Source organism: Pteropus medius, unplaced genomic scaffold (assembly GCF_902729225.1).
Source record: "Pteropus medius unplaced genomic scaffold, Ma_sr-lr_union100, whole genome shotgun sequence".
Lineage (NCBI taxonomy): Eukaryota > Metazoa > Chordata > Mammalia > Chiroptera > Pteropodidae > Pteropus > Pteropus medius.
The window spans coordinates 312,406-336,956 of record NW_024351546.1 but is presented as its reverse complement, the minus strand read 5'-3'; the positions used below and the strand labels follow the sequence as shown (position 1 = coordinate 336,956).

The 24,551-nt window shown below is 37.4% G+C and overlaps 1 protein-coding gene across 5 annotated transcripts in view; it reads left to right on the top strand.

Moving 5' to 3' along the window:
* The window catches only part of NINL (ninein like), a 145,464-nt gene that overhangs the window by 51,974 nt on the left and 68,939 nt on the right, over positions 1–24,551 (top strand). For 4 of the 5 annotated variants that reach the window (XR_005648841.1, XM_039843552.1, XM_039843551.1 and 1 more), the window contains exon 2: positions 19,746–19,939. Coding sequence is in view for 4 of the 5 variants with exons in the window: in XM_039843552.1 (XP_039699486.1) it covers positions 19,757–19,939 (183 nt within the window). In the remaining variant the exon portion in view is untranslated. Of the gene's footprint in view, positions 1–19,491; positions 19,565–19,745; positions 19,940–24,551 lie in introns of all 5 variants that reach the window. The other variant, XM_039843550.1, reaches the window with a different exon arrangement.

Sequence of the window (24,551 nt, the reverse complement as noted above, 5' to 3'; positions counted from 1 at the left end):
CCTACCATGACCTGTTCCTTTAGCAATTTGTGATCAGTTTACCTTGTGAGATTTATTATAATGCCTTTTTCTCATCCACAGTGGTTGAAATCTGGAGAAAGGTAAGTTTGGTAGGGACTTATCAATCCCTATTGATTTTTTTTTTTCTCTAGGAATTTTTTTTTTTATTATTAACTTTATTGAGGTAACATTGGTTAATACAATTATATAATTTTCAGGTATACATTATAATTTCACATCTGAATATTCTGTTGTATGTTTACCACCTAAAGTCCAATTTCCTTCAGCTACCATATATTTGATCCCCTTTACCCACTTCACCCTGCCCCTACCCTTCCTATATTTGACCCCTTTTAACCTACTCCATTCACCCTCCTCCCACACCCGCTCCCCTCTGGTAACCACTAGTCTATAGTCCATATACATGAGGCTCTGTTTGTTTGTCCTGCTCATTTGTTGCTTTTAGGTTTATATCCCATATATCAGTGATATCATGTGATTTTCAACTTTTGTCTGGCTTATTTCGCTTAGCATGATTATCTCGAGGTCCATCCATGTTGTCACAAATGGCAGTATTTCATCGCTTCTTATGGCTGAGCAATATTCCATTGTATACATGTACCACAGCTTCTTTAGCCAGTCCTCTATTGTAGGACATTTTGGTTGCTTCCACATCCTGGCCACTGTGAATAATGCTGCTATGAACATCGGTGTAAAATATATCTTTTTGGATATGGGTTTTCAAGTCTTTGGGGTAAATACCCAGTAGAGGGATTGCTGGATCATATGGTAGATCATTTCTTAGTATTTTGAAGAACCTCCATATTGTTTTCCATAGTGGCTGTACCAACTTGCAGTCCCACCAGCAGTGGGACTCTGCATCCTCTCCAACATTTGTTGTTACTTGTCCTGTTGATTATAGCTATTCTAACAGCTGTGAGATGGTATCTCATTGTGATTTTGATTTGCATTTCCCTAATAGCTAGCGATGTTGAGCATCTTTTTAAATAATTGTTGACCATTTGTATGTCTTCTAGGGAGAAGTGTTTGTTTAGGTCCTCTGCCGATTTTTTGATTGGATCATTTGTTTTTTTGTTGTTATTGAGTCATATGAGTTCTTTATATATTTTGGATATTAGGCCCTTATCGGAGGTGTTGCTTGCAAATATATTCTCCCATTCGGATGTTTGTCTCTTCACCTTGTTGACAATTTCTTTTGCTGAGCAGAAGCTTTTTAGTTTGATGTAGTCCCATTCATTTACTTTTGCTTTTACTTCCCTTGCCTTTGAGGTCAAATTCATAACATCCTCTTTAAGTCCAAGGTCTTTGAGTTGAATTCCTACGTTTTTGTCTATGCATTTTATTGTTTCAGGTCTTATATTCAGGTCCTTAATCCATTTTGAGTTAATTTTTGTGTGTGGTGATAGACAACAGTCTAGTTTCATTCTTCTGCATGTGGCTTTCCAGTTTTCCCAGCACCATTTATTGAAGAGGCTTTCCTTCCTCCACTGTATGTTTCTGGCTTTTTTGTCAAAAATTATTTGCCCATATAAATATGAGTTTACTTCGGGACTGTCGATTCTGTTCCACTGGTCCGTGCGCCAATACCACGCTGTTTGAAGTTGGGCAGAGTGATGCCTCCAGCCTCGTTCTTATTTCTCAGGATGACTTTGGCAATTTAGGGTCTTTTGTGCTTCCATACAAATCTGATGATTTTTTTGTTCTATTTCTTTAAAAAATGCCGATGAGATTTCGATGGGGATTGCATAAAATCTGTATAATGCTTTAAGTAACATGGTCATTTTAACTATGTTGATTCTTCCAATCCAAGAACACGGAATATCTTTCCATTTCTTTGTATCTTCGACTTCTTTTAATAGGGTCTTATAGTTTTCATTATGTAGGTCTTCACATGTTTCGTTAAATTTATTCCTAGGCATTTTATTCTTTTTGTTGCAGTTGCAAAAGTAATTATTTTTTCCCTTCTTTTTCTGACACTTCAATATTAGAGTATAGGATAGCTATGGATTTTTGAGCCCTGATTTTGTATCCAGAAACTTTACTGTATTTGCTTATTGTTTCTAGTAGTGTTCTTATGGAGTCTTTAATGACAGTGTGACTTCTTCATTTCCTATTTGGATGCCTTCTATATCTTTCTCTTGCCTGATTACACTTGCTAGGACCTCCAGTGTTATATTGAAAAGCAGTGGCGATAGTGGACAGCCTTGCCTTGTTCCTGATCTTAGAGGGAAGGTTTTTAGTTTTTCACCATTAAGTATAATGTTGGCTGAGGATTTGTCATATATGGCCTTTATTATGTTAAATGTTTTTCTTCTATATCGATTTTGTTAAGTGTTTTATTCAAAAATGGATGCTGTATCTTGTGAGGGTTTTTTCTGCATCCATTGATCTGATCATATGATTCTTGTTTTTTAATTTGTTTATGTGGTGTATCACATTAATCGATTTGCGTATGTTGAACCATCTCTGTGCCTCTGGGATGAAACCCACTTGATCATGGAGTATAATCTTTTTACTACGTTGCTGTATTTGGTTCGCCTAGTACCTTATTTAGGATTTTTGCATCTCTGTTCCTAAGCTATATTGGTCTGGAGTTTTCTTTTTTGTGTGTTATCTTTACCAGGTTTTGGTATCAAGGTAATATTGGCCTCATAAAATGAGTTGGGAAGTATTGCCTCCTCTTCAGTTTTTTGGAAGAGTTTGAGGAGAATAGGTATTAAATCTTCTTTGAATGTTTGGTAGAATTCACTGGTGAAGCCATCTGGTCCTGGACTTTTACTTTTTGATAGGTTTTTGATGATTGTTTCAATTTCCATACTGCTGATCAGTCTATTTAGATTTTCCAGTTCTCGATTTAGTCTAGGAAGGTTGTATTGTTCTAAGTACTGGTCCATTTCTTCTAGGTTATTAAATTTGGTGTTATATACTTTTTTATAGTATTCTTGCATGATCCTTTGTATTTCTGTGATGTCAGTCATAATTTCTCCTCTTTCATCCCTGATTTTATTTGTGTCCTTTCTCTTTTTTCTTTAGTGAATCTAGCCAGGGGTTTGTCCATTTTATTAACCTTCTCAAAGAACCAGCTTTGTTACATTTATTTTTTCTATTGTTCTTTTGTTTTCAATTTCATTTATTTCTGCTCTAATTTTGATTATTTCTTTCCATCTGCTAAGTTTAGATTTCATTTGTTCTTCCTTTTCTAGTTTTATAAGTGAAGAGTTAGGTTGTTTATTTGGGCTCATTCTTGTGTTGGAGATAGGCCTGTAATAGTATGAACTTTCCTCTTATGACCGCTTTTGCCATGTCCTAAAAGTTGTGGTATGTTGTACTATCATTATCATTCGTTTCTATGTATCTCTTGATCTTTCTTTTTATTTCTTTTCTGACCCAGTTATTCTTCAGTAGCATGTTGTTTAATCTCCACGTATTTGTGGTTCTTCCTGATTTCTTTTTGCAGTTGATCTCTAGTTTCAAAGCCTCATGATCAGAGAATATGGTTGGTATGATTCTAGCTCTCTTATATTTATTGAAGCTATCTTTGTGTCCCAATATGTGGTCAATTCTTGATAATGTTTCATGTGCACTAGAGAAGAATGCATAAGCAGCTGCTTTGGGATGGAAGGTTCTATAAATGTCAATTATGTCCAATTGGTCTAATGTGTCATTTAAGGATGTGATTTTCTTACCGATTTTCTGTTTGGATGATCTGTACATAACCGAATGGGGTATTTAGGTCCCCTACTATGATAGTGTTTTGGTGTGTTTCTCCCTTTAGTTCTGTTAGTAATTGCTTTACACATATCGTGGCTCCCTGATTGGGAATATAGATATTAATAGGTGTTGTGTCTTCTTTATCATTATGAAATGTTCCTCAGTATCTTTCTTTACTTTTTTTATTTTGAGATCTGATTCATCTGATATTAGTACCGCTACTAATGCCATTTGCTTGAAATATCTCTTTCCACTCTTTCCCTTTGAGTCTATAGTCGTCTTTGGAGCTGAGGTGTGTCTCTTGGAGGCAGCATATGGTTGGTTTTGTTTTTTGATCATTCTGTAACTCTGTGCCTTTTTATTGGTGAGTTCAGTGCATTTACATTTAGGGTGATTATTGAAATATGAGGCCTTCTGATCCATTTTCTCTTTTGCTTTCTGGTAGTTTGGTGTTTCCATTGCTTCTTTTTCCTTGTGTTTCTGTTTTTTGTTGTTGTTGTTTTAATTTTATTTTGGTTGGCTTTTGTGGTTTTTCCCTCTGGTTCTTCTTGTTTTATGTTATGTACTTCAGTTCTGACTCTATGGTGTGTGGTTACCATTTCAAATGTGAAAAGGTAGTTATATCTATATCTCTATCTATCTAGATCTAGATCTAGATCTAGATCTAGTCATCCATTCTCCTCTGTGTGTGCCTTATCTCCTTTCCCCTTTGCGAATTTGGATCTTTGAATCCTCCCCTTTTCAGTCATTGTTATCTCAATTTGTTTCTATATATGCTGAAAGCTCATTATTATCTTGCTATAACAATTCTTTTATTTCTTAAGCTTGTAATGCCCTGTTCTTAGTAAGGGTTGCACTCCTCTGCTTCTATTTGCCTGATAGTCATTTTACTCCTAATTGTTTTTTGTTGTTGTCGTTGTTGTCATTTTGTTTTTGGTGAGCTGACCCCTTTCAGGATTTCCTGTAGTGTAGGCCTTGTAGTGGAGAATTCCCCAATTTTTTGTATGTCTGGAAAGTTTTTAATTTCACCTTCATATCTAAAGGAGAGCTTAGCTGAATACATTATTCTAGGCTGGTAGTTTCTTTCAGTTAATAGTTTACATAGGTGATTCCATTCCTTTCTGGCTTGTAAGGTTTGCACTGAGAAGTCCTAGGATAATCTAATGGGTTTTCCTTGTAAGTTACCATTTTCTTCTCCCTGGCTGCCCTGAGAATTCTGTCTTTGTTGATTTTTGATAATTTTAATGCAGTGTGTCTTGGTGAAGGCTTTATAGGTTGAGACAATTGGGTGTTCTCTTGACTTCTTGAATTCCAAGCTCCAGGTCATTACTTAGATTTAGGAAATTCTCATCCACTATTTGTCTGAAAATGCTTTCTAGTCCCTGTTCCTTTTCCTCGCCTTCATTTATGCCCATTATTCTTATGTTTCCTCTCTTGATGGTATCAGCTAGTTCTTGAATTTCTCTTTTATTATTTTTCATTCTTCAGTTTCTCTCTTCTTCCTTCTGATTTACTTCTAGATTTCTGAATTCGATATTACCGCTCCTTTCCTCCATATGGTCAACTCTGTTTCCCAAGCTTGCTATTTCATATTTTCAACTCTCGCATTGTTCTTCATCTCCTAAAGTTCTATTTGATTCTTTTTGCGGGTTTCATTCTCCTTGCTCTGCTCATCTAGTTGTTTCTTCTATTCCTGAAATTGTTGATATGACTCGTTTTGGAAGTCATTGAGTTTTTTCAGAAGTACCATCCTGAATTCTCTGTTATTTTCTCGCATATTTCTATGTCTAAATATTCTCTCGCATATTTCTATGTCTATAAGCTTATTTTCTGGAGATTTTTCTCTTTCTTTCTGAGATGCTTTGTCACCTTGGTTTTCATGGTGTTTAATAGATTATTTCTTCACCTGGGCATTAATGGAAATGTATTCTGCTCTTTTTCCAGAAACTTTTATTATGTAAAGGTCTCTCTTTAGCCTGCTGCAAAGAAGGCGCTTTTCTTTTGGTTTCCAGTAGGTGGCGTCAAAGCCTCTTGAATCCCTGCTTTATATAAATTCTTAACGCTGTTTTAATTTTCTTGTAGATATTTAATCACGATCGCTACCCTCAGTTTCAGTTTCTGTTATTGTCAGCAACGATCTTGGCAGAGTTTTCTCAGATTCCCCTGGGGCTCTGTGGTGATCGATCTCAGAAGGCATAGGGGGAGGGGCTAAGGCTTAGCTTTGGTTTTGCTACTGGGGCCGCTAGAAATCAACTGTTGTTCCTCTGTCGTCCTGTCCTGCTTCTCTGCTTTCTGCCTGATGACTGAGCTCTGCAGCCAGCCGGTCATGGAGAGCTAGCAGCTATCCGAGGCAGGAATATTCAGGGATCTCGCTGCAGAAACTCACCGCTTCTTCTGTAGGGAGATCCAGCTTCAAGAGGCAGCTTCTTTGTTTCTCCCAGTCCACCGCCCAACACCTGGAGTTCTGACCTGTGGTAGCTCTTATGTGTAGATCTCATGCTCAGACGTGCTGGTGTGCAGTTCGGGTGTTTTTTTGTTGAGTTTTAGATGTTCAGCTGATTGTTGTTTCAAGGGGAAAAGATCTGGGGCCGTTTCTCACTCTGCCATGTTTCCAGAGATTCCCTGATTTCTGATGAGAAGTCAGCTGTTAATATTATGAGGAGCTACTTCTCTCTCTCACCGCTTTAAAAATTATCTATTTGTCTTTGGGTTTTGACAATATGCCTGTAATGTATCTCAGTGTGTCTGTCTTTGGGATTATCCCACTTCGGGTTTGTTATCCTCTTAGATCTGTATAATTATGCTTTCAATCAAATTTGGGAAGTTTTGGCCATTATTTTTTCAAATATTTTGTTCTGCTCTTTCTCTCTTTAACTCCTTGAACTCCTGTGATGTGTATGTTTGTGCCCGTGATCATATCCCTCCAGAATGTTAAGCTCTTGTTTTTCTTCATTCTGTTTTATCTGCTCCTTGGACCTAATAATTTTAATTGTCCTTTCTTCAAGTTCACTGATCTTTTTGCCTGCTTGAATATACTGTGGAAACTTTTTCGTGAATTTGTTGTTTTAGTTATTATGCTTTTTAGTTCCAGATTTTGTTTGATTATTTTAAGTAATTTCTATCTCAGTATTGATATTTTCGTTTTGTCTGTACATTGTTTTCCCCATTTCCTTTAGTTTTTGTCCATGGTCTTCTTTAGTTCATTGAGCGTATTTAAGACAGCTGATTTAATGTTTTTTAATAGTAATTCCAATATCTGGGCCTCCTCAGGACTGATTTCTGTCAAATTTTTTTCCTATGAATGAGTGATATATATCTCACTGTTTCTTTGTATGCTGTGTAAGTTTTTGTTGGGATCCGGATATTTGTACTGGTAACTCTGGAATTCTGACTCTCCCACACCTCAGGAATTGAAGATTTTACTGGTTGAGGGCTGCAGCTGTCTTTGCAATTTTTCCAAGCTATTTTTACAAAGTGTGTATTCTTTATTGTGTGTGGTGAGTGGTTTCTGTTTCGTTATGTCCACAGTCAACCAGTGACCTAACAAAGGTTTTTCCCCCAAAAAACGTCTTTTTGTCTTTTTAAAGCTTTTTAGATGCCTCTGAGGGAAGCTGCTGTAGCCCAAGAAGGCTGACACCAAGACCAGTATCTGCTCTAGTCCCTCAGGGAATTACCAGACTGACCAAAACACTCAAGTCCAGATTTTGGAGGAGGGTGTCCTCATCGCGAACTCTGGCACCAACCAGACACTTCAGAATTTGGGCTGCTATCCTCACAGATCTAGTATGGCTGAGGAGTTGAGGATGGTAGCTAGCTAATGCATGCCACTCTTTTACAAAGATGAGCAGCCTCATCACATTGCTCTAAATGTTTGATCTGGTTCCAGAGTTTCAAAATACAGTTGGCTCTTGAATAATGCAGGAGTTAGAGGTGCCAACATTTAACAACCCAAAATTCATGTATTACTTTTGACTGCTCCAAAACTTAACTACTAGTAGCCTACTGTTGACTGGAGGCTTTACCAGTAGCATAAATAGTTGGTTAACACATACTTTTATGTATATGTATTATATATGTATTCTTACAATAAAGTAAGTTAGAGAAAAAATGTTAAGAAAAGCCCAAGAGAAAATAAATACATTTATAATACTGTTTGTATTTATTGAAAAAAAGTTCAAACCCTGTTGTTCAAGATCAATTGTAGTTGATTCCAGTTGCTTTTTGTGGCTCAATGTTGCTTTGGTGGAGGGACTGACCTCTAGAGTTTCTTCCTCCACCATTTTGCATGACGTCACTTCTCTCCACTCCTTTTGATCATACATTTCTCTATCAGGTATTACAATGGGGATTCAAAAATTGTGGTTTTCCAGTTCTGTCATTTCTTCTATATTGTTATTGGGTATTTATAGTAAAGAAGAGACACTTGTTTTCTTTATGGTAGAATTTTCTAGTTGAATTTAAGTCAAGTTGCTATTGATGCTGACAGTAGGGTTTTCTGTATTTGTATGTGTAATGATACATCTCGAGAAAGCTCATTTTATGTACATAGAATCATTTTATCACCACATAGACATAAATTTTGTGTCTATAGCTATAATCCTAGCACAAATATAAGTATGTGTGATTATAAAAGTCTTTAGGAATTGGGAAGGTATTGGTCAAAGGGTAAAAGTTACGTAAGGTGAGTAGGTCTGCAAATCTTAATATACGGCATGACGACTATAGTTAATAACTCTATTTTGAATAGTGGAAATTTGCAGAGAGTAGATTTCAGGTGTTCTCTCATCACACAAAAAATGACAACTATGTGAGGAGAAGGTATGTTAATTAACTTGACTGGTAATCATTTCACTATGTATATGTGTATTAAATCATGTTGTACACTTGAATTTCTATTAAAAAATAAATCTTTATTTACATATATTGTCATATAATGGAAATTTACATGATTATCTGTATATTCATTGTTTATTTTGAAAGCCATGGATACCTACCGAGTTTATAGATGATTACAGATATATATATATATATATATATATATATATATATATATATATATATATATATATATATATATATATATATAAAGACCAGTGTGTGGCATATGGAAATTACTGAATAAACACTGGCATCTCCACTGTTACACAGGCAGATGTATCTCCAGACAGATGTATCTCTGCCTGTGTAACAGTGGAGATGCCAGTGTTTATTCAGTAATTTCCATATGCCACACACTGGTCTCATTACTTATTTAACAAATTTAAATGCTTAATATAGCTCCTTTAATTCCCACAACACCCTGCTGAGGTGCTGAGGAACAGAGAGTTGAAGTAACTTGTCCACAGAGCTAGAAAGAGCCCATGTTAAAACGACACTCTTACCCTAGAATTTGACATTGTATGTACCACAATGTCTTCTTTATGAGACTTCAGAAAAATAGGTTTTCTAGGACAGTTTTAGAATTTGATATCCTTATAGTTTTTAGTCTAAATGTCTACCAATTAAATGTGGTATTAATTTATGTTTATAGTGTTGAGACTGGAGAATCTCTTCGATTAAAAAGATAACTTCTCAAGCCTTATTGCTACTATTTAAGGCCTACGTAGGCAAAGTAAATAAATAGTATAAATTTTGAAATACAAGGAAAAAAACATGAAAAGTTAATGCATAAATTAATCATAAAAGCTCAAAATTATGAATGTTGATTACTAACTGCAAGGCTGTTTAAGGTGGCGTTGAGGTCTGCTTTGCTAGAACCCAAGGACTGGCTTCAATATTTAATAAGGTTGTAATATCTTTCTAGATAAAGAATAAACTGCCCTAGAATGGCTACCTTTGGTCCTAGTCATTATGGATGAGCAGGTTTTTATGAAGGGCCTTGTTTGGAACTGTTTCCTGTTATAATACTCTGGGTCCACAAATATCAGCACCCCTAGCTGCTCTAAGAAACCATGATTGTCATTCCTATTCTCAATACTCAGCAGGTTCCTAGGGGCACAGATTAAATTTCCTCATCATTGTGCATCAGTTAAATGCAAACCCAACACATTGCTCTGTTGGCCTCCAGAGGGCTGCATTGTTCTGCAGAGTGCCTGCCAGTGGCATTTGTCACTGTCTGGCATCCAGGTGGTTTGGGGGCAAGTTCTTCTCCCCAGGGTGAAAACAAGGTTCTGCTTCACCTGATAGCAAAGTTTATGCTTGTATTTTAAATTGAGCTTTATAGCATTAGAATTATTGAGATTCTACTGTCTCCAATTTCAAAAGAATAAAAAACCATGAGTAACCAAGTGCTTCTCTTTATCTGTATTTTGTCCAAGTTCTGCATTCATTTACCGATTGGCCTGGTTTTCAGATGTTTTCTGGTGTGTAAACATTTTATGCATATGTGGAATCCTGAGTAGGATTAAATAATTTAGTTCAGATGATGAAGAAACTAGAGAGGCCCTTGAACCTCCTGGAGCATTTATTATTTATAACAACCACTTTGCCTTGAGGCCTATACTCCACCCCAGACCCCAGCTGAGTTCAGGGAACTGTACTGCTGTGTTTCTTTTCTCCTTCCCAGAGCCCTGTTATAGGGTTATAGGGGAAGGGGTTTTCTGGCCTCTGGCCTCACAAGCAGGCCTGAGGAGTCCAAACAAGATTCCTGTGGTTGATGTATTGTAGGTTCTCAGTTGGGCAGGGGTCTTTCTCACCTTAATATTCTGTACTTTAGGTTGATTGCTTTCTGGAGGGGGAAGGAGAAGCAGTTTTTTAGTAAGACATTTGTAGAAATAGGATTTGATCCCCTACCTAGTGTCTTCTGTCCCCACCCTTTGTGTCTGAGCTTGTAGGACGCTGCTATGCCCCTATCCCTGCCTAGCACTGGCTACCCCAGTCGGCCAGCCACAGGTTGACAGACCAAGGAACCATGACTATCTTTCTGGAGACACCCCACATGCTGTTTGTCATGTACATCAGGTTTAGGTCCAGAGGAAGCTTGGACAGACAAACTAAGAGAACTAGAAAAGCAAATTTTGGTGTAATTCATTTTGTGGGGAAAATAAAAATATACCCTTATATCATTTTTACAAGAGGTAGGTCTGTGCGATCAGGAAATCAGACCGCAGTAGTCGATACTCAAACCCGAGATAACAGAACTGCTTCCTTTTGGGGGGTTGCCAGCTCTGCTGGAGTGAGGCTGTTTCAGAATGTCATAAGGCAAGAGCAGAAGTGTATGTATGCACACGTGGGCTTCATGAGAAGGTATAGCTTCTCTCAGAGGAAGAAAACTAAATGAAAACACAAATTCTCTTAGTTTAGTGATTATTCCGCTTAGATGACAGTGACCTGAGCTGGAAAGGCCACACTAATCCCCTCCCTGCTGTTTACTCCTGTTTTGGATGATGCTATATGTTTATCTTTCAATTGATATTGCAGGGTTTGGACTGGCCAGAGTTCACCTGAGAGCAATGTCTCAAGTCAGGGTGTCTTTCACTCAGATAACCCTCAGTATCTGACCCAGGCCTTCACTATTAGTGGGGTAGAGGCGGCCAGTTCCTGGAGAGAGAGGGAGGAGAAGTGGAGAGAGATTGAGAAATTAAGAGAGGGGAGAGATGAAGAAGAGGGAGAGGAGGGAGCCAAAAAGGGAGAAAAAAATGCACAGCGAAAATGGAAGTGGTAGGCACTTATTATGACTCCTTTCTGTAGTTGTCTTATGGAGGCCTGTGAAATACCACTCCGGGCCATAAATGGGACAGAGCATCTTGAGGTACCCATATCTCTCCAGAACTGTTTACTCCTGCAAGTCCCCTGTCCTAAACCACCTCCCCTTGCTACATTCCAGAGCTGTTACCTCAGATGCCGCTGCCACCTCAAGGCTTTCCTGTCACCCCAGTGGAGGGTAGTGCTGCCTGATTGCCACACTGTCATGTTGTGTGGAGCACGATTACATTTGCATTCTCGTGCCAAGTTTGACTTTATAGAGGTTAATGTTTTTTTAGTTGTTACTTATTTACTTTTTAAAGTGCTTATTCTTTTCCAAATGCTCTATTAGCTCTGTCATAAACCTATCTGTTATTTTTCAAATGGTCACTTGTACATAGGACCTGTTGTTGGTTCCCTAGTATCTGTTTTGTGTGGGTTGACCTCTGGGTCTGCTCAGAGGTGCCCTCTGTAGACCAAAAAAAAAAAAAAAGGATTCTATGGAAAGTAACCTCACAGAATGATCTGATTATAAATTGCTAACTGGGCAGGTCCTTGTGAGTAGTCACGCCCCAGGCATACAACTTCTTTGCTAAAAGGCTTATCTTGGCTTTAAGCAAGCCCTGTTCATTGTTTCCGTGCATCTAGATTAACACCCCTTCAGAAACGCCCCCTTTCAGATCCCTCAAGAGAGCACATAATCTTAACTACTCTCTAATCCCATCCCTAGTGTTACTTCCTCTCACCTTCATGTAGTTTTCCTTCTGTTCCCTCAATCAAATGTATAAACAGAAGCTACAAAGCTGTTAATTCTTTGGAGTGTTTGAGATATTGCTCCCTGGCATATGAAGTCCATTTGGCTCAAATAAACTCTTCTAAAAATTCTCTACAGGTTTGGATGTTTCTTACATTGACACCTCCTGTAAGTCTCCACTACTTGCATGTGACCTATCCTTGATCTTGCGTTTTCCTCTTTTTTTTTTTAATTTATTTTTTTGGGGGGTGACATTGGTTAACGAAATCCAGTAAGTTTCAAGTGTACAATTTAACTGTAAGGCATATATATATTGCATTGCATGTTCGTCTTCCATAGTTAGATTTCTTTCTGTCACCACATATTTGACCCCTTTTACCCCATCGGCTCCCCACTCCCCCTTCTCCTCCCCTCCCACCACCCTCTGATAACCACTAGTCTATTGTCCATGTCCATGAGTCTCTGTTCGTTAGTCCCTCAATTTGCTCAAGTAAAATATTGGTAGCTTCCAGATTAGGTTGAAAATAATCTTTCCTCAGGATGTCAAACTCTCTGTCTTGATGTTGAGAGTCCTTGCTGTACCACTCCAGCCTCTGGTGCTGTGAGTGTGGGATTGCTCTTTTCTCTTTAGACAATTTTGTGGCTTGTTCTGAAATTTCATGAGGTTGTACTTGGTGCATGTGTGTTTGTCCTTGTCCCACATGGTGGGACTTTGCCATTTGTCTGCTTGGAAAAATATTATATTATTCCAGTAATCCCCCTTCCCTAAAACTGGTTCTCTTTCTTTGTTTATGGAGGATGCCTGGAGCTTTGGGATTGATTTTTTTTTTTTTAAGGAAGAAGAAAATACAGATAAGTCTGTCCTAGAATAGAACCAATTTTAGAAAGCAAGCCATCAAATTTTGAGCTTTTTTAAAAAACATTTTTTATTATTTAAAAATTTTTGATCTTGGAAAAAAGCCATAATATAAAGTTTACTCTCTTTACCAGGTAGAGTTCACTAGTGTTAACTATATGTACATTGTTGTGCAATAGATCTCTAGAACTTTTCATCTTGCAAAACTGAAACTATACTCATTGAACATTCCCTCCCATTTTCCCATCCCCTAGCCACTTGCAACTACCATCCTACTCTTCCAAGATTTTGACTACTCTAAATATCTCATATAAGTGGGATCATACAGTACTTGTTCTTTTGTGACTGTCTTATTTTGCTCGACAAAATGTCCTTGAGGTTCATTTGTGTTTCAGAATTTTCTTCCTTCTAAAGACTGAATAACATTTCATTTATTGTGTGTGTATTTTCTTTATCCATTCATTTGTCAATTTGGGCCATTTCTATCTCTTGGCTATTGTGAATGATCAACAAACATGGCAGTGCAAATATTTCTTTGAGATCCTGCTTTCAGTTCTTTTGGATAAATACCAAGAAGTGTGATTGATAGCTCATGACAATTTTATTTTTAGTTTTTTTGAAGAATCTTTATCCTGTTTTCCATAGCAGTTGCACCAGTTTACATTCCCACTAACAGTAAACAGCATTCTAGTTTCTTCAGATCTTCCCCAGCACTTGTTTTCTGTATTGTTGTTGTTTTTTAATTTTATAGTGGCCATTCTAATGGGAATGATAATATCTCATTGTGGTTTTGATTTACATTTCTCTAATGATTACAGCTGTTGAGAACCTTTTCGTATGCTTGCTGGCCACTTGTATGTCTTTGGAGAAATGCCTATTCAAGTCTTTTGCCCATTTTTCAATCAGGTTACTAGCTTTTTATTGTTGAGTTATAGGAGTTTGTTACATGTTCTGGGTTACCTTATCACATACGTGATTTTCAGTTAGTAAGAGCAGTTTCAGAGAGTTTACTGCCTATGTTTTATAAGTTTCATGGTTTTGCATTTTGCATTTAAATCTTTAGTCCGTTTTGAGGTGGGTTTTTTTTGTTTTGTTTTGTTTTGTTTTGTATATAGTGTAAGAAAGTGGTCTGGTTTCATTTTGTTTGCATGTATCTGTTTACTTTTCCCAACACCACTTATTGAAGAGACTATCTTTACCCCATTGAATATTCTTGCCTCCTTCGCTGTAAATTACTGACCATATAAACAAGGATTTATTTCTGGTCTCTGTTCTATTCCATTGATCTCTATATATGTTCTTATGCCAGTACCATACTGTTTTTGATTATGTTGTAGCCGCCAGCCCCCAATAGACACATGGACCATCAGAAATCGGTGAGTTATAGGAAACACACTCTTTATTCAGCCAGCTGGGTCTGCCAGGGGTACGCAGACCCCAAATTAAGCAGCCCCAAAATGTAGAGGTACAGAGTTTTTAAGCCCTAAACCCCATTCTTCATCCTGTTTGAACACACAAGTCTATTTTTCTTCTTTTTATTAACTGTCAACCCACAGGTCGGTTGTACAAGCGGTGGGTACAGAAGCAGAAAGCTTATTGTTAGAGCGTTATGTTCCCATGGGCGATAGCTAAACAGTAATTTTCCAGCCAGCACAATTATTGTAGCTTTGTAGTGTAGTTTGAAATCGGGGAGCATATATCCCACTTTGTTCTTTCTCAAGGTTTCTTTGGCTATTCAGGGTTTTTTGTGGTTCCATGTAAATTTTAAGATTAGTTGTTCTAGTTCTGAGAGGAATGCCATTGGCATTTGAATAGGGATTGCATTGAATCTGTATATTGCTTTAGGTTACTTGATATACTTCTAATTTCTTGAATTGCTTAGAGTTAAGGTAAAATAGAAAAAGATGGAGGAACAGGCAGGGCAGCAAGGAGAGTCTGGGCAACAGGAGCAACGTGGAGGTGCGAGTGTGGTTAGCTCTGCAGTTGGGTTCCCTGGTCACTTATTATCCTCTGTGCCCTAATTCTTTGGCTTTCAGATACTGTGAATTTGGCCACTTGTCTTTTTTACTGTTAAGTTCTGTCATTTTACTTCCGGGTTATCAAAAATTAGAATTTATAAATATCAGTAGTTTGTTTTCTAATTTATTGCTTATGTTTTCCTTTTTCTTCTGTCCATTTTCATTCTCTAAACAGTCTGGGAGAGGGACATATGTTCACAGTTTCATCCCTTTTTTTGCCCTTTCTTAACTTCCGTGCTCCTATCTGAAAAGTGAATGAATGATTTGATGAGCAGATAAGGCAGGCCCACACAGCTTGCTGAGCAAGTTATTTTACATGAAATGAAACCGTGAACCAGTTTGTTCATCCACAGGATGAGTACTGGTTCTTTTGACAGCTGATCAGTAGGATTTCCATTAAGAGCTCAGTGGAAATTAGGGGCAAAATGGCATAGATGATAGAAGCTTCGTTCATCCCCTCTTGCGACCACATCAAAGTTGTGATGGAAAGAAACATGGAGCAGTCAGCAAGCAGAGTCACCTGGGGTCTAGATGAACAGAAGCCCTACAACTAGGGAGAGAAATAAGAAATCACCCTGCAATGGTTGGAGGTGGGAGGGGGTAAAGATGTGAGACTGCCCGGTCCCCAGTGGCTAAGTGAGACAGAGGCTATGACAGCTGCAGCTAGCAGCTGCAGACCTTCCTTTTAAGGGGGCCATGTCTGCGACCAGACTTTGGTGAAGGACCTGCTTGCTCTGAGCACCAGCACTGGGTCGGCTGTTCGTGGGGGCACCAGGGACTCAGCGGGACACTGAGTTGTTGGAGAGAGAGCCAGAAGTGAGGCTTTCACCTAGACAGAAGTGCCGGCAGTATCCATTGTTCCTCTGTTGAGCCCTCCTCACTTCCAGTGTGCGGACTCAGCCCGCTGCCATAGCTGAGAGGTCATCAAACTGGATAGCAGGACACTCCGCCCAGAGGATTCTTTGAAACTTCACCTCCCTCAACTCACGGCCCTACCCAAGCCATATCTAGTGGTGTCACTGGGGAGTCCTGTGCCACTTGCTGAGCAGTGCCAAGACTCACACTGGTGGCAGCTGGCTTTGGTTTCTGGCGTGGCCTCTTGAGGCAACTGTAAGCACAGCATCTGTGGATTGCTTGCTGAATCTTAAGAGGTGGTCCTGGAGGGGTGCAGCCTGGGGCTGAACTTGTCCTGCAGCTGTCCTCTCAGGACTATGCTGCTGAACACCTACCATACAAAGTCATGCTAATAAGACCAAGAGACTTAGGAGCTTTGCTTAGTACTTAGAAACAGACACGGAAAGGCAGCCAAAATGGGAAGACAAAGAAGCAGAAACCATATGAAAGAACAGAACAGAGATCTAGGAATAGTGGAGTCAAGCAATCTAACAAATGCAAAATTCAAAACATTAGTTATAAAGATGCTCAATGAAATTAAGAGAAGTTGGATGAACTCAGTGAGAACTTTAACAAAGAGGTAAAAAAATGTAAAAATGGAAATGGAAACTATAAAAGGGAACCAGTCAGAAATGAAGAATACATTATCTGAGATGAAGGGTATATTAGAGGTAGTCAACACAATGGATGAAGAAGAGGGTCAAACCACCAATATAGAGGATGGGGAAGCCAAGGACACCCAATCAGAATGGCAAGAAAAATGTAACCAAGAGTATAATAATAATTTAAGGAGCCTATGGGACAAAATTGAGGGTAACAATATCCATGTCATAGGGATACCTGAAGAGGGAGAACAAGAAGTTGAATATATATTTGAAGAAATAATGATGGAAAACTTCCCTAACCTGGTGAAAGAAATAGACATATAACCCCAGGAAAGAAAATCCAAAAAAAAAAAACAAAACAAAAAAAAAAACCAAAGAGGGTCACACCAAGACACATGATAATTAAAATGCCAAATTTTAAAGACAAAGAGAGACTCTTAAAAGCAGCAAGAGAAAAGCAATTAGTTATTTATAAGGGAGCACTCATAAGATCACCCAAGTAGCTAATTTCTCAAAAGAAGGCCAGAAGGGCCTGGCACAAAATATTCAAAGTGATGAAAGCCCAGGATCTACAACCAAGAATACTTTACCCAGCAAAGCTATCATTTAGAGTCAAAGGACAGATAAAGACCTTCCCAGACAAAAATAATCTAAAGGAATTCATCAGCATCAAGGTAATGTTGGAAGGACTTCGTTAAGAAGAAAAAACATGTATCCAAAACAGGAATAAAGAATGGTAATAACTACATTCCTATCAACAAATACCTCAAGTGGAAAAGAGTTAAGTGCTCCAGCCAAAAGATAGGGTGGCTGAATGGATAAGAAAACAAGATCCCTACATACGCTGCCTACAAGAGACTCGCTTCAGATTAAAAGACACACACAGACTAAAAGGAAGGGGATAGAAAAAGATATTGCCTTGATGGACCTAGAGGTTACTGTGCTGAATGAAATAAGTCAAATAGAGGAAGACAGATATTGCATGATTTCACGTTCATGTGGAATAAAGAAAAAAATAACAACAACAAAAGTGGAAATAAACTCATAGATACAGAGAATATTTAGAGGGATACTAAATGGGAGAGGGTTTGGGGAGATAGTGAAAAGGGCAAAGGGTTTAAGAAGTACAAAGGGATAGATACAAAATAGTCATGAAGATATAAAGTGCAGCATAAGGAAAATAGTCAACGATGTTGTAAAAAAATATGTAAAGGGGAAGAAGGGTACTAGATTTCATGGGGTGACCACTTCATGAGTTATATAGATCTTGAATTACTATGCTGTACAACTGAAACTGGGTACTAGATTTAATGGAGTGACGACCACTTCATGAGTTATGTAGATCTCGAATCACTATGCTGTACAACTGAACTACTTGAACTATACACTGTAAATATGAGCAACTAATTGTCTATTCTACTTCAATAAAGCTGGTGGGGAAAAAGCTCAGGGGAGCCATCTCACCTGAAATTGCAGTGAAACATCACTACGAAGATTCTACACAGTGCCAGCTTTTTTATTTCATCAATTCTGTTGTTTCCCTGAGTGAGATGATGTGCATGCACATTTTCCGCTTGGAGGTTGATGTGAACAGGGCTTGATCCCTCATGCAGTTCTCATGCTGATAAGCCCCATCTCTGCCCCATGTGGGCTGTGGAGAGTGACCATCACTGACCATTTCAAAATTACAGCTTTATAATTACGGCATTCAAGGAATGCATGCTATACCTAATTAGTAAAAGTTGTTGCTTTATTGTTTCATGTTTGTGCATTGAATATTAATGAACTTGCTTGATTTTCCATGTTTGTTTACTTGTCATATTTCTTCTTTTTAGAATTGTCCCTTAGGTCCTGTGTCTATATAATAGGCTGAACCATAATGAAATTGCCATTTTTGTGTGTCAAAATGGTCAAATAATGGCAATTTATATGGTTCATCCTAATATCTTTAGGATCTTAATGTTTTTGTGTTTTAATACCATTTTTCTGGTTATAAAGTGTTCTGCTTGTTATAAAATTTTAAGAAATATAAAAATATGTAAAATAGAAAATATAAATATATAGCACCACAAAATCATCCCACACTATTTTGATGTATTTTTCTTTTTTTCTTTGCTCTTTTTTGAATATATTTTCTCATAGAAAGTTACAGAATTTTCTTGATAGAAATGTTATGAGCCATAAATGAATTATTATATGTATATTGACCAGTAAGAATATTAGCTCTATTATTATAAACAGTTTCTATCCTGCCTTGATATTTTATCAATATACTTCTTATGCTATTATTCTTAAGAAATGTAATTTTCAAGACTTTCATAGTCTACTATATAAATGCACTATAATTTAGCAAACTCTTCTTTTGTTGGATATTTTAGGTTGTTTTCTTTTTGTTTCCTTATATAAATAATACTCCAATGAACTCTTTGTCTATAGTACTGTTTCCTTTAGTACAAGGAGCTTCTGTAAGGAATTTCATGTATGTGAAATAACAAGGTCAGGTAATTAAAATATTGAAAAAAATTTTGACATATAGACAAAATGCCCTCTTGAAACATTTTTTAATTGTCACTTCCTTCAGGAATTGTGAGATTCCCCTTCTCTGGGAGCCTCGGTTAGTAGTGAAAGTTTTTATTCTTGATAATATGACAGTCACAAATAGTATCTCTTTGTTTTAATTTGAACAGTTTTAGATGGTTATTAACAATATATTTTTCTTTTGTGATTTGTTTATTGATGTCCTCTATTTTTATTGGAGTTTTTATTTTTTCTTATATTTGTAAGGAAAAAAACCATACTTGTATATGTATAGAGAAAAATTAGAATGTATATTTGCCACAATATTACTAATGAGTTTTTAGGTGGTGAAATTTTAGATGATTTTATTTCTTTTTATGCTTACCTCTTTTTCCTGATTATTCTGTAATAGATTTTTTTTTTTTTTTTTAGTGAACAAAGAAATCTAGTTCTTGTGAAGGAGGACCAGCTCTCTAGCAGCATGTTTCTGGCCTCTCCTGCAAAGGTGGAGCTGATTCTTCCCAGTCCCACTTAAACTTAAGAGAGTCATGGATGCCCTTTGCCCACACACACATCTCCTACCCTGCACCTGTACTATATCACCTGAGATCATAACAGTGGAAGAATGCATGAGGTATGACAGTAATTGTGTACCACTGTTGTTGTTTTTCCCCTGGCATTTTCAGCCTGCTATGGGATGGATGAAGAAGAAGAGAACCACTATGTTTCACAGCTCAAGGAAGTCTACAGCAGCTGTGATACCACAGGGACAGGCTTTCTGGACCGGGAGGAGCTGACGCAACTCTGCCTTAAGCTTCATCTAGAAAAGCAGCTGCCCATTATTTTGCAAACACTTCTTGGAAATGACCACTTTGCCAGGGTGGGTATTTAACTTCATTCTCATAATGAAAAGCTCAGAGTACTACAGTTGGCTGTTACAGGCATTTGATAAATATTAGTCGAATAAAGGTAATTTGTCAAAGGAAAGTTATTAGGAAATGGAATGGTGTTTTTCCTATAGAACCCCTACATTATAGAAAGTGTTTCCTTAAGATGATGTGTAGTTACTTCCAGAGATTTTGTTTTGTTTTTTTCCAGGAAGATGTTTGAGTGATTTTTTTGGCAGGGGTCACGGGCTTATGGTCTGAGTGGGTGGCATGTAGTTCACAAAAATACAAGGCTGGATCCCTGGGCAACTCATACACGAGTACCTCGAGGGTAAATTGTCTCATAAAGTTATACAGATTGAAATTCATCTAGTAGCTGGAAAAAATTGCAAACTACTATTAAGGGACAAAAGTATACCTATATTTAGAGGTATCCTGTGATTTTTATCTAGGCTGGATAGAAAATATGAACTTGGAGAGTGATTTTCTCTGGGAAATTCAAGGTCATCTGAATGGTGATCTAGAACCAAAATCGAAACTTTCCTGATAGAAACAGCAAAAAGTACCTCCTGCCTTCTTCCTACTTCCTGTTAGCATGTTAGTGCTAAAAACAGTGCCTGTTATCTTGTTTGTCATCATAACTTTTAGGAAGAGTGCTTTTTTCCCCCCACAGAATGCAATAAAACTATTTTCATTTTGAATGAGAAAAAAAGTCCAGCCTGCAAATTTTCCTGAATTGGCCTTTGGACAAAAACAAAGAAAAACAACAGCAAAAAGAAATCCTCATTGCTGGCATAGGGAGAGAATCCTGGCCTTTTTTTAACATCCCCAAAGCACCCACTGTCCTGTGTAGCTAATGCTTGTCAGTAGGGTACTTTTATTCCTTTGTAGAGAACCGTCTCTTTATTCTATTGCTGCTTTTTTTTTTTTGTACTTAAGCAGATGTGTTTTTGATACATAATGTTCTAGTCCCTCTTGATACCACTTGAAATTATATTTGGGACCTAGATGAGCAAAAGGCACATTTGTGAAAATCAATACTCTGGTGATTTAAAAAATATAAACAGATGATCTGGTTTCCTTGATTATTTTTGACAGTTTGGAAAATTTGAAGTCAAAAGAATAACTTTTGGGCCCAGATTCCAATTGCAGGCTCTGTTTATAAAACAAACTATGTAATTCCCAAGCCTTTCTCCACTTTATGCTTTGTATGTGCAGAAATGGTATAATATTTAGAAATATAAAATGTGACAGGAAATAAAAAAAGATCAGTATTGGAAAATCAAAGAGAAAATCAACTTGGATTGTTTGATATTTTTGACTTTTCCCATGTCACATGCATTCTGAAAAGCAATTGTTCTAAGTTGTAATTCTTTCCAGGAGGCTGGAAATTACTTCTAACACACTAGTGGGAGATATGTTAGAAGGAGAGACAGATAACAAGCAGTGACAGGAGCCTGACCTTTTCTGATTAATTCAGTTTGCAAAGCTCTGTGCGTGTTCATCCATCTGTCTTTCAATCTGTCCCAACTCCATTCTTTCTTACACCCATGATTTTCTGTTTCCAAAATGCAAGTCCGGTGTTGGATAAATTTAAGTCACTCTGCTTCTCTTAGTGGTCTGAATGAAGTCTGACCTGAAGTTATCCATGGGGTGTCTCTTCTTCTTTTGTGACCTATGAAGGAAAAGGACACAAAAACATAGAAACAGAGTCAAAATGGTATCAGATAAAATGGCATCTCTTTTGGCTATCAGATCCCACTAATGGATAGGATAAAGGCAGCTAATAAGTATTATCAAAGACAAAAAATATATATGAGATTAGATCAGCAGAACTGCCATTTCATTCTGCTTGCATATATTCAACAAGTGTTTCTGAGCACTTATGTGCTAGGCAACATTCAGAGGCTAGGGATATAAAAATGAAAGAAATACAATGTCTTCATGTGAAATGAAATATATGTAAGGTTATTCATTCTAGCATTGATTCAAACAGCAAAAGATTGGAAACAGCTTTTTCAGTATGAGATTGATTAAATAAATTCTGGTAGATATATATAATGAAAGTTTATGCAGTTCTATAAAAGAATGAAGAGGCTTCAGATATTCTAGTAGTAGCAAGTTAGCAAACTAAAGCCAACATTCCAGTGAGAGCTACTAAAAAAGCTGAACAACATAGTAAAAACAGAGATCTTGCTTGAAAACAGTAAAGAGCAAACAAGAAATTATCAGTCTAAAAATCTTTGATAAGTCCTGTACCAAAAAAGGTTAAGCTAAGCACATAAAACCCCATTTACCTGGAAAATATTTTCTGGTATTAAGTAAGCTGCTGTGAAATTGCTATGTGTCTTGGGGACCTTCAGAGGGTCAGGGAATTATATGTCAAAACCCAGGCTCAACCAAGGCAGAGAATCTGAGAAATGAGTCCTAAATTTAAGGGAGGATCCTAAAGCATAACCCCTATAGGGTAAAGATGAACTGTAAATAAATTAGCCATTGTGCTTTTGCTATTTGGGCTTGCATCCCTTCAGTTGTAAAAAGCAGCCAGAAAAAATAAACATATCCTAAAAATAGTTAGATTGACAGCTCCCTTCTAAAATGTGACAGTAGAAGCCAAAAGCTAGTGGAAAGGTATCTCCAATGTACTGGAAGAAATCAACTGTCAATCTAAGTTCCATACTCAGCAAAAATATCTTTAAAGAATAACGGTGAAGAATGTATCTGCAAGAATGTGAATTTTGCTCAATTTTGAAAGGATATAAAGGTAAACACATCTAATAAGTATTCATTGAGCGTTTACTGTATGCTTGCAGTGGGATCACGTGCTAGTTGGGGAAGACAAGAAATAAACAAGTACGTAAATAATCCAGTGTCAGATTGTGCTACCTGCATATCCCACGCAGAGGCTTTCACAAGCCAACAGCTGCATTTAGTGCTCAATGTCAACAATAGAGGTGTTTATTCAAATTCTGTGCCAGATTTGGGAAGCATGCTGGGATCTACAGTGTCAAACCTGCTTTTCTGACACTTAACTGGTAACATTTTGACCTACCTAGTTAACTTCTTCTGTTGATTTCTCTGTGTTACTCTCATTGAAGCATTCAGAGAGAAAAGAGCACATATAAATGTGTGCAGCTCAGTGAATATACCACACTGAGCACACCTGATAAATAGCATCCTGAATCCTTCCTCATGTTCTCTTGCAGTCCATCTGCCACCAAAGGTTACCACTGTCCTTATGCTAATATTACATATTCATTTTGCCTGTTTCTGAACTTTATATAAATGGAATATGCAATACATGCTCAGTACATATTTTCTGGCTTCTTTTATTCGGTATTATATCTGTGAGATATATTCATGTTGTCTCTTATCAGTGGCTTGTTTTTTTACATTGTCTTATTTTATTTTCTGATTCTATCACAATTTATTTAACCTATTCTATTCATGGACATCTGGGTCATTTCCACTTTCTTTTAATAATTTTTCTACTGAAAAAAGAATAAAATTAAAAAATCTCAGACAACCAAACTAAAAGACTTTTGCATTAGCATACTTAAGCAAAATGAAATTCCAAAGGATGTACTTCAAGTAGATGGAAAATTATTCCAGACAGAAGGTCAGAAATGCAAGTGAAAAACAAAAGGGTAAATATTTGGATAATTGTAAATGTACATTTACTATGTAAAACAATATTTTGTTGAGATTTAAAATATAGTTAAAATACATGATAACAAACGAATAAAAGTCAGGAGTTAGGTAAATGTCATGGAAGAGGTTAAAAGTATTGATTGATAGTAAGCTTTGGTAAGCTAAAAGTCATGGTGAAAATTTTAGGATAAACAATAAGAGAATGGAAATAGGCTGTATAACTTCTAAATTAATAAAGGAAAAATGAAGTCTTAAAAAAATCAACAAATCCAAAGAGAGGAAAGAAAGAAGAAAAAAACAAGTAAAATTGAAAGCAAAAAATAGATTTAAATCCAAATATATCAGTAAATACATGAAATGTAAGTAGATTAAATGTTTAAGTTAAAAGATGAAGATTTTGAGATTGGGGGGAAAAATCCAACTGTAAACTGTTCACAAGAGACACTTTAAAACATAAGGATATAGAACTTTTGCAGAAACATGGTGGAGTAAGAGACATCCCCAGTTCTCCTCCTTTGAAACAACAACAAACCGAACATCTAAAATTCAACAAAAAACACCTGAACTGCACACCAGCATGTCTGAGCGTGGAATCTGCGCATAAGAGCTACCACAGGTCAGATCCCCGGGTATCTGGAGGTGGTCTGGGAGAAATAAAGAAGCTGCCCCTCACAGCCACCGGAGCTACCTGCAGGAGGAGTGGGAAGGATGAAGGTGTGACGACTTCCCTGATCAGCCTGCTTGGGACTGCTGTGAGCTCCCCGCGCTGAATGGAAGGGCCCAGTCATCAGGGCAGAAGAAAGAAAAGCAGGACTGGACCGCAGAGAAACAACGGTTGATTTTTACTGGCCCCAGTTGCAAAACCAAAGATGAGCCGCAGCCCCCAACTTTCAACCCAGAGGATCCCTCCCCCATAACCTCCAAGACCAATCACTGTGGAGCCCCAGGGAAATC